The 14,547-nt window shown below is 34.9% G+C and overlaps 1 protein-coding gene across 1 annotated transcript in view; it reads right to left on the bottom strand.

Annotated features, from left to right (window-relative positions):
* The window catches only part of GPC5 (glypican 5), a gene marked incomplete at both ends in the record, with an annotated part of 1,374,381 nt that overhangs the window by 1,325,713 nt on the left and 34,121 nt on the right, over positions 1-14,547 (bottom strand). The window contains one exon of the mRNA XM_082859487.1: positions 8,431-8,592. Within this exon, the coding sequence (XP_082715613.1) occupies positions 8,431-8,592 (162 nt within the window). The remainder of the gene's footprint in view (positions 1-8,430; positions 8,593-14,547) is intronic.

The raw sequence follows: 14,547 nt of genomic DNA, 5'->3' as shown, positions 1-14,547 counted from the left end.
AATTTATAATCAGTAAAAACATATAATGAAATTATTACTTTTACTGTAATTGTATTCTTCACATTAAATAAATTTAGATATATTCAAAGGATCCCTCAATCTTTACCTTTCTACCAGCCTCTTATAAACAGGGAAATACCCTACTTTCAATATTAAAACTGCTTACTGTTAGAAATATTAATTCCAAGACACACACTGACAAAATATATTAGCTGACATCATCAAAAAAAATCCATATTCAGATGTTAAATGCACAAAGCTAATCTGGGCGTGGGGGAAAGCATGAATTTCACTTTTAATATCATGTACATTTTAGATTGCATTATCAACATAATGAAAAAGTTTGTTCATGGAGTAAAAGGTTTTTAAAAGAATTCATAAATATTACATTACAAAGTGAGTGTCAACCACACATTAGTGACATCACAAGTTTCCCTTGAAGTTTACTGCCACATAATATTTAGAAAAATTTGATATTAATTCAGCTTATTTTCTTTTTTTCTATATTTAGTTATAAGAAAAATATTTTAAAGAAAACATATTTTGAATCTTCTAAAAATGCCTGATTAACTTTAATAGCCTATTACTACTTTTGGAAGTAAACACTTCTAAGATAAATGAGCTCTGTTTCAAAAGTAGTTAATAATTAATTGTTTCTTTCTTTCCATAGATTACTAATGTTATCAACATTAACATTTGAAAATATAAAACAGACTCAATTTAAATACTAGGAAAAAAAAGATTACATACCTTGTCTACACTTTATAAAAGGTCACTGTACTTTTCATGAATGTGGGATTTAGGAAATTCATTGTTTCTAAAATATCTAATAGACAATAGGTTGATCAACAAGTACTAAGTTTAGAGAGTAGAATGGTGCTTAGCAGGGGCTGGAGGGCGGAGAAATGACCCTGGTCAAAGAATACAAACTTCTAGTTACAAAATGATTAAGTTCTGGGGATATAATGAACATCACTGTGATTACAGTTAACAGTACTGTAGTATATACTTGAAAGTTGCTGAAAGAGTAGATCTTAAATGTTCTTGCTGCAAAAAAGAACTGGTAATTATGTGACTTGATGGAGGTGTTAGCTAACACCACAGTGGTACCCATGTTGCAATACGTAAGAGTATCCAATCAATGGGTTGTACATCTTACATTTACACAATATCAATTATATCTCAATAAAGCTGGGGAAATTTTTAACATAAAAAGATAAAAGGTTTTTTAACCTAAAACAAAAGTATTTCTTTTAAATTCACCCTCAGAGCCACGTGACGGTTGCTATTTCCATGCTCATATAATAAATGTAAGGAACCAGAAGATCCCCTCATCTCACCATCTGAGAAGAGCAGAGTATCACACAAGGAAGTGGGAGACATGAGGGCCAGAGAGAATGATGTGAGGATGGTAGTTCCATGGATTGATGGTGGAGGGTGGGCTAGAAAACACTTGCAAACACAGGAATCCGTGTTCAATTTGAAATTATTTGTGATTTTTAGATTTCACCTTCCTTTATCACCATCATCTCATAAAATTTATTTTATACATACAACTTAGGTTAATGTGTGTACATGTCTGTGTGTGTCTATGGAGTGGTAATTAAGAAAAAAATTTTCATATGAAATTAATATGATAGAAAAGAGACACAAAAGCAAATGAAAGAAAGCAGGGAAGCAGAGGCAGTAGTAACCATGAGACTGCAGACTGTGGAAATGTGCAGAAAACTTCTGGAGAGCTTGAATTGCCATAGAATATGGAAAGAAATTTGAATTATTTTAGCTAAAACTTTAAGATGTGGCAATATCTGTACCTAGAAGAAAATTTTTAATACATACAGAAACACAACATGGTACATATCTCCTAAGTGTGTATACAGATTCACAAGACATATTCATAAGAGAAAATAAAGAACACGCAAAATAAAGAAGTATTTTTGGAAAGACATTCAGACACCCCAGTAATTAGGAAACTGCACGTTTTGAAAACAAGATACCATTTCACATCTATCAGTTCATCAAATTTTATTTTAAAATTCTTTTTTAATTAAAAAATTTTTTTAGAATTTTTTTTTAAATTCTGACAATAATTTCAGAATTATTGGGAAGTGTTGGGAAGGATGTGGAATAAGGACAAAGCACACCAACTGCTTGTGGGAGTTTAAATAGGTTCAGCTCCTTAGAAGAGTAATTCTGCAAAATATCTGGTCAAGTTGATGAGGTCACAGCCTATAAGCCACAATTTCACTTCTACATATAAACCCTAGAGAAACACATGCCCTCGGAGACATGAACAAGAATGTTTGTTGCAGCACTACAGTGCAAATATAAGTTGGGAATTATTAAAATATCCATCACAGGGAGGGTAAATAAATGCCACATATCTATAAAAAGAAATTGTATAAATCAATTCACACAGATGAATAAGAGATAGGGGGACAGATAAATCTCAAAAACATAGCTAGTTGTAACCTCCCACATGTCCTGGCCTTTACTCAATACATAGTTACCTTTTAAGAATCATCCCTTGTGATCCCTCATGTAAAAGTAAGATTAATATGAAGTTAACAAAATGATAAAGACCCTGATGAAATGCTAAGTCATCTTCTAGGCAATAAATGCACAGTTCTCACATTGAAAAGATTTAACTGAAAATGGGCTTCCCTGGTGGCGCAGTGGTTGAGAATCTGCCTGCTAATACAGGGGACACGGGTTCAAGCCCTGGTCTGGGAGGATCCCACATGCTGCGGAGCAACTGGGACCGTGAGCCACAACTACTGAGCCTGCGCGTCTGGAGCCTGCGCTCCGCAACAAGAGAGGCCGCGATAGTGAGAGGCCCGCGCACCGCAATGAAGAGTGGCCCCCGCTTGCCACAACTAGAGAAAGCCCTCACACAGAAACGAAGACCCAACACAGCAAAAGTAAATTAATTAATTTAAAAGAAAAAAAAGAAATAGAAAAGCCTGATTGTGCCAAAATAATTAAGAGAAAGGTACAACTTTAAAAACAAAAACTTAACTGAAAATGTATTTAATATAAAATCAAGAAAGAATTGTTTAGCCTACCATAAGCAGGTTATTGTGCTTTCTAGGTAAGATTATCATAGCAATAGGTGATATTATCATAACCTATCATCAGTCAGAATTAAAACACCTGAAAGTTTACTTCCTAAAACTTAAAAAAGAAATATGGCAAAGTAACCTCTTAGTTCTAGACTTCAATGTGTTTCCACACTTAGTTCTACGCTTTTCAATTTTTTTTGCTTCATGCAAAGCAAGCTTTATTTCCAGCTGAAAAGTAATTTAAGCTCTGGAACTTTCATCTAGAATATATTAAAATTAGTCATTTTCATAATTAATAGCAGCTTGCTGACACAGATTCAAAAGAAAAAACTTTTAACATTTCAGAGATACAGGACAGTTGGATAAAGACCAATTGCACTGGTGGCTGCCGTGTGAGATAACACACTAAACCACGCGCTGCTTCAAACCAAGGGGAAAATGCAATCACATTCAGAATACACCACCGACAGAAACATTATAACGTGCTCCTTCCTGGCTACTGGGAGCCGGGGGTGGGAGGGGTACGCCATGAAGCTTGTAGGATCTTGAACCCAGGCCCTCGGCAGTGAAAGTGCTGAGTCCTAACCACTGGAAAGCCAGGGACTTCCATCCTTCCTAGCTTATAAAATCAGTAAACAAATGTTGGCGTATCAGAAGCCTGAAGGAGCCAATAAAAGTAAAATAGCTTGAAAATTTGGGCAACGTACCATCTAAGCACCTGGCAGTGCCGGCACTTAGTAGGTACTCAACAGAGATATTAAATGCATGAAGGGAAGGGAAGGATGAAGGGGGAGAGGGAGAGAACTCTTTCATTTTATTTCAGAACCAGCTTCCTGCTAAGTATCATTCATTCATTTATCCATGTATTCATGCAGTTCAGTTCATTACATTTACTGCGTATCTGCTCTAGGTCTAGAGAAAGAGAAAAGCCAACACGTCTCCTCAACGCTGCCCGTCTAAGGCTACCTGTTCTCTTACCCTTGGGCCTTTGATCAGGTAATTCTCAGTGTTAGAAATAACACTGTTCCTTTATCCTTGCACATAATGCTCTTCCAAGGAATAATTTTAAATATCGTTCACCTCTGTAAAGCATAACAAAAGTGAACAAAATAAGATTAATGTATTCCAGGCTTACTATTGTAACATTTATATAAATCTACTCATCTTCTCATACATTAAGGTATTCAAATATTCACTACATCCTTGTGCCTTCGACTATATGTATGTGGATATGTACATACATTTTACACCGGTTTTACAGTAGCTATACACTAGCTATACACTTCACAGTAGGTAATATCTGTTAGTGTAAAAGAGGACAATACTTTAATTACATTCACATTCTCACTCTTAATTTACCTGCTTTTTAAACAAAGATAGTTAATTTTGAACACATTCCTATATTTCATTAAAAATAGGAATGTAATTTTTATTAAAGTCCTAAATCTAACATTTCAACCCAAGAGGACAAGCTTACCAATCTTTCAGGTACTTTTAATCAAGAATGAAAATTTAATTAGCCCAGAGAATGAAATCGTCAACAAAAATATTAACTCCTTCTTGTTCTAGATATCGTTCATCACTGAGTCTTTTGTGATAATGCACTTTTTAAATGCCATATAAAAAACTGGAACCTTCCAGAATAAAGACTTAGTATATACCATATATTTTAGAAATATGTGAGCTATTTGAAGATGAGAAAAATAGGAAAAGATCTATCTCTAAGGAAAGATAAAACTTCTTAACCTTATCTTTATAACGTTTAAACAAAAGATAAGCTTCTGTATTCTCCCAAATATTCCTGCAGTTTATTTTTGAAAATTATGCTGAAAATTTTGTATAGTTTTAAATTAAAGAAAACAAAAACTAAGCCCTATTCTCTTATTTAAACAGAGATTTTAAAACTGACAAATTTGAAAGCTGGGTAAGAGTTGCTTTTTTACAGTGGTTGACACATTCTCTGTCAACTTCCTCTATTTCTTCAGGAGTCACACCAAACTTTAGTGTATAAATAAATAAAGCATTTATAAAAAATATTTGCAAAATGTTTTTTCTTTTTTAAAGTATGATCTCTATTTTTATTTATTTTTTATATAGCAGGTTCTTATTAGTTATCTATTTTATACATATTAGTGTATACATGTCAATCCCAATCTCCCAATTCATCCCACCACCACCACCCCCTACCCCCCTGCAAAAGGTTTTCAAGGCAGGCAATCCCACACTCATAAAGCGGCTGAAGGGAAACAAACTCTTTCGCATTATTGCAGGCTGCCCGCTTTATTCATGAACGTAATCAAGCCCCTGAAAATGAAGAGCAGTTGTTGTCTGCACTGTGACGAAGCCAGCAGTCTCTGTGCAAACAGCACCACTAATTTATGAAGAGCAACAGACACAGGGATACCCGCTTGCTCCTTTCATCTCATCAGAGGCTGTATGCTACGTGAATGACAGGACACAGTGAACCCCAGGTCGTACTTATGGGTTCTTCCAAAACCATATTTTTGTTTGCCTGTTTTATTTTCAGGAGACCTATAACACCTTAACTGAAAAAAGTAGAATTATCCCAGTAAGGAGGCTGATTCCAGTCCCAGTGATATTACCTTCCAGGGCTAAATTCCAGAGCTGAATGTGGGCTGTACGTGGAATAACCTTATGTCTTCTGGTACCAGCTGCCGGCACTGTCTCCTCTCTTCGGAGCAATCCCAGCCTCCCAGCAGCCTTTATCTTACAGTCGTGTGGGGTCCGCTACACCCACACACCCAAGCGATCATCCCCAACAGTCATACCCAAAGGTTTACTTCAAAAACATGCTGCCGAGGAACCCCATAAGATCTATGAGAGAAGGGACCATACTACATCCCAGTCCAAAGTCTTTTATAACCCACAATATGGCTAAAAGGACAGGGTAGTACTGCTGAAGTAGCAAATAGAAGTGAAATATTAAAAAATAAAAAGATCGAAATGTAGCACATCTACTTACATGACTTAAGCAGTGAAATGATTTCCTCCATTAAATTGCTCTCAAGCAGACTAAGTTTCCCACTAAAATGTATTAGCTTCTTTCTTAGGAAACACAAAGGCTGATTTGTGTTCAGATATTTTCATTACATAGAAACTAGACAGAGGGCTTTACTTATTGATAAAGTAGCCTGTTCGGTTATGATACAGCAAATGTGATCTCTCAAATGGCTTTTAGCACATATATTTAGCTTGTTTTTATGGAACTAAGCCTGAAGCTACTTATTCTATTCATTAAATTAAAAGCAGGTATTCTTGTAAGAGAATTTGTTCCAGTAAAGTTAGTCTTTAGGAAATTTCTTCTAAAGCTGTCTTGCCTTCTCATGATTCTTAAATAAAATTGACATGTCACAAAGGGAGAACATGACAATTTATTATAACAAATTATATTTAAGAAAGGCCCAAAAAAAAAAAAAGGCCCTACTTTTTTCACTTTTGTAATTGATACTTAAATACACAGCAAAACTCACCCTATTAAATATACCAGGTGCAATTTACTAAACAAAAAATAACAAAAGTTATACATAATATTAACTGACACTCCAGTAGAGATAATCTCATGTCCTTATACTACTGATCAGTTGTCGCCAAACTTTTAGCAATATCACCAAAAGTTTTCAGCAGCCTAAACCCGTGTTAAAAGTCTAAACATTCCAGGTTTTAGATTTTTCCCAATCTGTTGAATTTCATGCGCTCTATCTTGATCAATTTATCCAACAATATGTGAAAAGGTTTTTAGAGTATATTTGAAGACAGAAGAAAATGTTCAACTACGATTCATTGAGTCCCTATGTGACGGTAACTGCTGGTGCTTTCTTTCACCTACATGGTTAACATTGCTCTCCAAAAACGTAGGTTTGACTTGTCATGATCTTCTTCGGCCATACCTTCTTACTTGGAGGGATTTAGTTTTGACATTAAAACATGAGAAATCATAATGAAGCTTCCCTGTTCAAAAATCTTTAATGATTCTCTCAAACTCAAGTTGACGTTTCAAGTCTTCTTTCACGTGAGTCCAACTTACCTGTTCAAGCATATGGTCCACAATTCCCATCCACATCTCCCTGTTCTGGTAAGGTTGATTTATTCACTGCCCCCTTTATCTCTAAACTGTATTTTCCATATTGTACACACTATAATGTTCATAAGAAAAAATCATTACATCACTTTCTGTAGGTGGTTAATATCTTCTAGTTCAGTCAGTTCAAGCCACCAATCTTTGCTTAAAAGGCATATCAATATATTTGCCTCCAACAATTTCACATGAATAAATTCCATAACATAAATAAGGTTGTTTTCTAAGACATCTAAAAATATTACTGGATTAAAACATCTTCAAATCTGACATGTCACAATTTCTATAAAAAAATCATCAATTCATCATGAACTACATTTTAATTCAACTTAAATTCTGTCCTGATTTATTATATTTATTTTATTTAATAAGTATAGTTTTAAAAACTAATCAGCTCTGTGATTTAGTTCTGTATGTAAACAAAGCACAAATTATTTAAATAGATTGACATTAATATACTTATTTAAAAGGAATACTAGCAGAAGTTATATTTTGCATTGAACAAAAGCAATAATTTTGTTTGAAAAGCAGTGTAATCTAAATATTTTCATTCTAATAATATACAGAATAGCTAATGCTTTATAAAAGGAAAAATAAATTAAGCTATTTTATTGTAGCAATAAGGAATTGTACAGAGGAGATGACTAAAATAAGAAAAAGATCACCTGTTTTCCAATGTGTATTATCATTTTATAACCCATTCATTTTATTTCTGAATATATTGTTTGAATTAAGGTTGAGTTCTGGTCGTAGCTGACCCTTAAACATCCAATTAATATTTCTTATTTTACTATTTATCAGACTTGTCTACCCTTCGATATATCACACTGGTGTTCTTAGGAAAATCACATGAAGTAGTAGAGGAAAAAATTACACAAATATTTTTTAATTACATTTTTGAAAATGAATCTATCATTACCCAGTTAAAAGTGATGAGACTTTGTTTTATAGACTATTTTAATAGAATCTAATAATCATGTTTGTCCATACTGAAGTAAAACCATGGGTCAGAGTATTGCGGGATTTGGCAGAACCCCCAGAAAGGCATAAATTTCACTAACATTACAGACTCCCTACTCTAAGTCAATTTATATGCCCCAGAATAACCTCAGAAACAAGCTGTGAAGGTCAGAAAAAGCTAAAACCTCATTTTATACCAGAATAATATGCAACGACAAAGAAGTAAACCTAGACAAATTTACCAGTATAATAATAATAGTAGGCAAATTACATAGCAAGATTTATGTTCAGTTTCAGAAATGATACATTTACCTTGAAAGGCAGCTGTGTTTCGAGATATCAGAAACTTTAATGTAGAGCTGGATGTTTGAAGCACCTGCTGCATATCTTGGCGAGCTGCAATTTGATAACTTTCCTCCATCTTCCTGGTGCAACATGCAGGGTTCTTGGCTATGCAAACCTGAAGATCAGGCCCTGGAATACATAGAATATTTTTCATAATAATTACCTGTTCATTTAAGAAACATTACATGTTACGTATCAGACATTAATGACCAGCACTGCACATTACAGGTTCATGTCCTATATGCCCACCAGAAAAATGATACCAGTGGGTTGACACCAGCCTTAGGATACCCTGGATCCCACAGGAAGCTGTGTCAGAAACTGGCCCCATCCACCGGCAGGCAAAAAACACAAACAAAGCAAGGTTAAAAAATATGCTACTAAACAACAAATGGGTCACTGAAGAAATCAAAGGAGAAATCAAAAAATACCTAGAGACAAATGAAAATAAAAACACAACAATCTAAAATCTATAGGATGCAGCAGAAGAAGTTCTAAGAGTGAAGTTTATAGCAATACAAGCTTACTTCAGGAAAAAAAAAAAATCTCAAAAGAACAACCAAACCTTATACCTAAAAGAACTAGAAAAATGAGAACAATGACAACAACAACAACAAAATGTTAGTAGAAGGAAAGAAATCATAAAGCAGAAATAAATGAAAGAGAGAATTTGAAAAAACAAAAGAACAGTAGAAAAGATCAATGAAACTAAGAGCTGATTCTTTGAAAAGATAGACAAAATTGATAAACCATTAGCCAGACTCATCAAAAAAGAAAGAGGGCCCAAATTAATCAAATTAGAAATGAAAAAGGAGAAGTTACAACTGACACCACAGACATACAAAGGGTCACAAGAGATTACTACAAATAATTATAGCCCAATAAAATGGGCAACCTAAAAGAAATGGATAAATTTCTAGAAATGCACAGTATCCCAAGACTGAACCAGGAAGAAACAGAAAATATAAACAGTCTAACTACCAGTAATGAAACTGAATCAGTAATAAAGAAAAAGAAAAACAAAGTCCAGGACCAGATGGCTTCACAGGTGAATTCTACCAAACATTTAGAGAAGAGTTAACACCTATCTTTCTCAAACTATTCCAAAATATTGCAGAGGAAGGAAGCTTTGGAACTTATTCTACAAACACAGCATCACGCTGATACAAAAACCAGGCAAAGGTATCACAAAAAGAAAATTACAGGGCTTCCCTGGTGGCGCAGTGGTTGAGAGTCTGCCTGTCGATGCAGGGGACACAGGTTCGTGCCCTGGTCTGGCAAGACCCACATGCCGCGGAGCGGCTGGGCCCATGAGCCATGGCCGCTGAGCCTGTGCATCCGGAGCCTGTGCTCCGCAACAGGAGAGGCCACAACAGTGAGAGGCCCGCGCACCGCAAAAAAAAAAAAAAAGAAAGAAAATTACAGGTGAATGTTACTGATGAAAATAGATGCAAAAATCCTCAACAAGGTATTAGCAAACCAAATTTTCAATATTATATTAAAAAACTCATACATCATGATCAAGTGTAATTTATCCCAGTGATGAATGGATGGTTCAATATCCCCAATCAATCAATCAGTGTGATAACCACATTGACAAATTGAAGAATAAATATTATATGATCATCTCAATAGGTACAGAAAAAGCTTTTGACAAAATTCAACATCCATTTATGATAAAAACACTCCAGAAAGTGGGCAGAGAGGAAACATATCTCAACATAGTAAAAGCCATATATGACAAACCCAAGCTAACATAATACTCAGTGGTGAGAAACTAAAAGCATTTCTTCTAAGATCAGGTACAAGAAAAGGATATCCACTCTTGCCACTTTTATTCAATATAGTGTTGGAAGTCCTAGCCACAACAGCAGACAAGAAAAAGAAACAAAAGGAATCCAAACTGGAAAGGAAGAAGTAAAACTGTCACTGTAGGCAAATGACATGATACTATACATAGAAAATCCTCAAGACACCATCAAAAACCTACTAGAGCTCATCAATGAATTCAGTAAATTTGCAGGATACAAAATTAATATACAGAAATCTGTTGCATTTCTATACACTAACAATGAACTATCAGAAAGAGAAATTAAGGAAACAATTTCATTTACAATCACATCCAAAAGAATAAAATATCTAGGAATAAACCTACCTAAGGAGGTAAAAGAACTGTACTCAGAAAACTATAAGACACTAATGAAAGAAATTGAAGATAACATAAACATATGGAAACATATACCATGTTCACTGATTAGGAGAATTAATATTATTAAAATGACCATACTACCCAAGGCTATCTACAGATTCAATGCAATCCCTATCAAAATACCAAGAGCATTTTTCACAGAACTAGAACACATAATTTTAAAATTTGTGTGGAAACACAAAAGTCCCTGAATAGTCAAAACAATCTTGAGAAAGAAGAACAGATCTGGAGGAATCATGCTCCCTGATTTCAAACTATACTACAAAGCTATAGTAATCAAAACAGTATCGTACTGGTACAAAAACACATACATATATCAATGGAACAGAATAGAGAGTCCAGAAATGAACCCACACTTACACGGGGAATTAATTTATGACAAAGGAGGCAAGAATATACAATGGGGAAAAGACAGCCTCTTCAATAATGGTGTTGGAAAAACTGGACAGCGACACACAAAAGAATCAAACTGGCTACCCTCTCACACCATGAACAAAAATAAATTCCAAATGGGTTAAATACCTAAATATACGGCCCAAAACCATAAAGCTTCTAGAAGAAAACATAGACGGTAAGCTCTTTGATATCTATCTTAGAAATATTTTGTTGGGTATGTCTCCTCAGGCAAGGGAAACAAAAACAAAATAAATAAATGAGCCTATGCCAAATTGAAAAGCTTTTGCACAGCAGAGGAAACTATCGACAAAATGAAAAGGCCACTCACTGAACGGGAGAAGATATTTGTAACTGATATATCCAATAGGGGTTAATATCTAAAATCTTCAAAGAACCCATACAACTCAATATCAAAAAAACTAACAATGCAGTTAAAAAATAGAGGTTCTGAATAGACATTTTTATGAAGAAGACATACAGATGGTCAACAGACACATGAAAAGATGCTCAAGATGACTAATCGTCAGGGAAATGGAAATTAAAACCATAATGAGATATCACCTCACATTGTCCAAGTGGCTATTATCAAAAAGACAGCAAATAGGACTTCCCTGGTGGCGTGGTGGTTGGGAGTCTGCCTGCCAATGCAGGGGACACAGGTTCAAGCCCTGGCCTGGGAAGATCCCACATGCCCTGGCAACGAACAGTAGCTTCTGCTCGCCATAGCTAGAGAAAGCCCGCATGCAGCAGGGAAGGCCCAACACAGCCATAAATAAATAAATTAATTTAAAAAAAAAAAAGACAGCAAATAACAAGTGTTATCAAGGATGTGGAAAAAAAGAGAACCTTTGTGCATTGTTGATGAGAATGTAAATTGGTGTAGCTGCTGTGGAAAACAGTATGGAAATTCCTCAAAAATGAAAAATAGAACTACTATATAATCCAACAATTCCATCCCTGGGTATTTATTTGAAGAAAACAAAAAACACTAATTTGAAAAGATATATGCACCCCTATACTCACTGCAGCATTATTTACAATAGCTAAGATATGGAAGCAACATAAGTGCCCATCAATAAATGAATGGATAAATAATGTAATATATATATATCATATGTGAGATATATATATCACATGTGATATATATATATAAAGTTAGTCATGAAAAAGAATAAAATCTTGCCATTTGTGACAACATGAATGGAACTAGAGGGTATTATGCTAAGTGAAATAGGCCAAACAGTAAAAGACAAATAGTGTATGATTCCACTTATATGTGGAATCTAAAAACCAAAACAAATGAACAAACACAACAAAACAGAAACAGAGTCATAAATACAGAAAACAAACAGGTGGTTGCCAGAGGGGAGGGGAATAGGGAAAGAAAGAAATAGGTGAGGGAGATTAAGAGGTACAAACTTCCAGTTGTAAAATAAATGAGACACAGTGTGGGGAATATAGTCAATGACTACATAATATCTTTGTATGATGACATATTGTAACTAGACTTATGGCAATTATTTTGAAATGTATTGAAATATCAAATTATTATGCTGTGTAACAGGAACTAACATAGAGTTGTACACCAATTGTACTTCAAAAACAAACAAACTCATAGAAAAAGAGATCAGATATGTACAGGGAGTTGGAAAAGGGGCAACTGGATGAAGATAGTCAAAAGGTACAAACTCCCAGTTATAAAGATAAGTAAGTACTAGAGATGTAAAGTACAATGTGATAAATATAAGTAACATCGCTGTATGTTATATATGAAAGTTAAGAGAGTAAATCCTAAGAGTCTCACCACAAGGAAAAACTTTTTTTCTATTTCTTTGATTTTGTATCTACAAGAGAGGATAGATGTTCAGTAAACTTATTGTGATAACTATATCATGATGTATGCAAGTAAAATCATTATGCTGTATACCTTAAACTTATACAGTGTTGTATATCAATTTTATCTCAATAAAACTGGAAGAAAAATACTACAATGCGATACCACCTCACACCCATTAAAATGACTACTATGAAAAATACAGATGATAACAAGTGTTAGCAAGGATGTGGAGTTATTAAAACACTTGTGTACTGCTGGTTGGAATGTGAAATGGTAAAACCACTGTGGAAAACAATATGGCAGTTACTCAAAAACCTAAAAGTAGCATTACCATAAGATCCAGCAATTCTACTTCTCTATACATACCCAAAAGAATTGAAAACAGTCTTGAAGAGATACTTGTACACAATATTCGCAGCATATTATTGTACACAATATTGTACACAATATTCGCAGCATATTATTCACAATAGCTAAAACATGGAAGCAGCCCAAGTGTCCATGGATTGATGAATGGTAAGCAAAATATGGTATATACATACACTGGAATATTATTCAACCTTAAAAAGGAAGGAAATTCTGACTTATGCTACAACATGGATGAACCTTGAGGACATTACACTAGGTGAAATAAGTCAGTCACAAAAACACAAATATAACTCTACTCATATGAGGTTCTTAGGATCACCAAAATCATAGAGACAGAAGGTAGAATGGTGGTTAGCTGGGGCTGGGCAGAGGCGGGAGACTGGGGAGTTACTGTTTAATGGGGACAGTTTCAGTTTTGCAAGATGAAAAGAGTTCTGGAGGTAGATGGTGGCAGTGGTTTGTGTAACATAAACGTATTTAGTACCACTGAACTGTGCACTTATAAAGTGGTTAAGATGGTAAATTTCATAGCTTACTGCAATAAAAACAATTAGAAACAAATCTTGCTAATATGATTAACAACTCTTATCCTAGACAGGAGCCCAGGGCAAGCCCCGTTATCCATAGCAGGTACACTAGAGAACAGAGAAAAAGGTATGCGGCGTGGAATAGTGCCTAAAGAGGACAACCCTGAGGGTGCATCATGGGGTGAGCCTCAGGGCATCCCAAGCCTACCCAGGTTTCAGGACAATTGTATTTACATGGCCCAATATAATACAGTTATTCCCTTATTTTAGGATAGGAGTAACGGTTATGCTCTTTGATCTCTGCAGAGTTTCACAGCTTCCACATTAGCTCTTCACTGATCAACTGTAGATCAGCAAACATAAAATATGCAAATGTGCATGTGTGTATACATACACACACACACACACATATAAAATATGCAAATGTGCATGTGTGTATACACACACACACACACACACACACACACACAAAAGCCACCTTTCAATCTCCTCCTTTTCCACACAGTTTCAGCCTCAGGCTTCAGTTTCTGTAAGTTAGACAAATAAACAGCAGCGTCCTTGAGCATTGCACGAAGGCTCAGACACATAAAATGTGTCACAGTAGGTAACACCTTGGCAATTATTTTTTATTTATATTGCCTGAAGTTATACAAATGCAAATTCCACTTCAAACAGTAAAACTGACTTAAAGAAAACAAAGCTATCTTCTCAGCTTTCTTCCTAAATGGAAAGACTGAGGAATTAGA

The sequence above is a fragment of the Leucopleurus acutus genome (genome assembly GCF_964270905.1).
Source record: "Leucopleurus acutus genome assembly, chromosome: 18".
Lineage (NCBI taxonomy): Eukaryota > Metazoa > Chordata > Mammalia > Artiodactyla > Delphinidae > Leucopleurus > Leucopleurus acutus.
The sequence above is the reverse complement of the archived record's forward strand: the minus strand, read 5'-3'. Positions and strand labels throughout refer to the sequence as shown.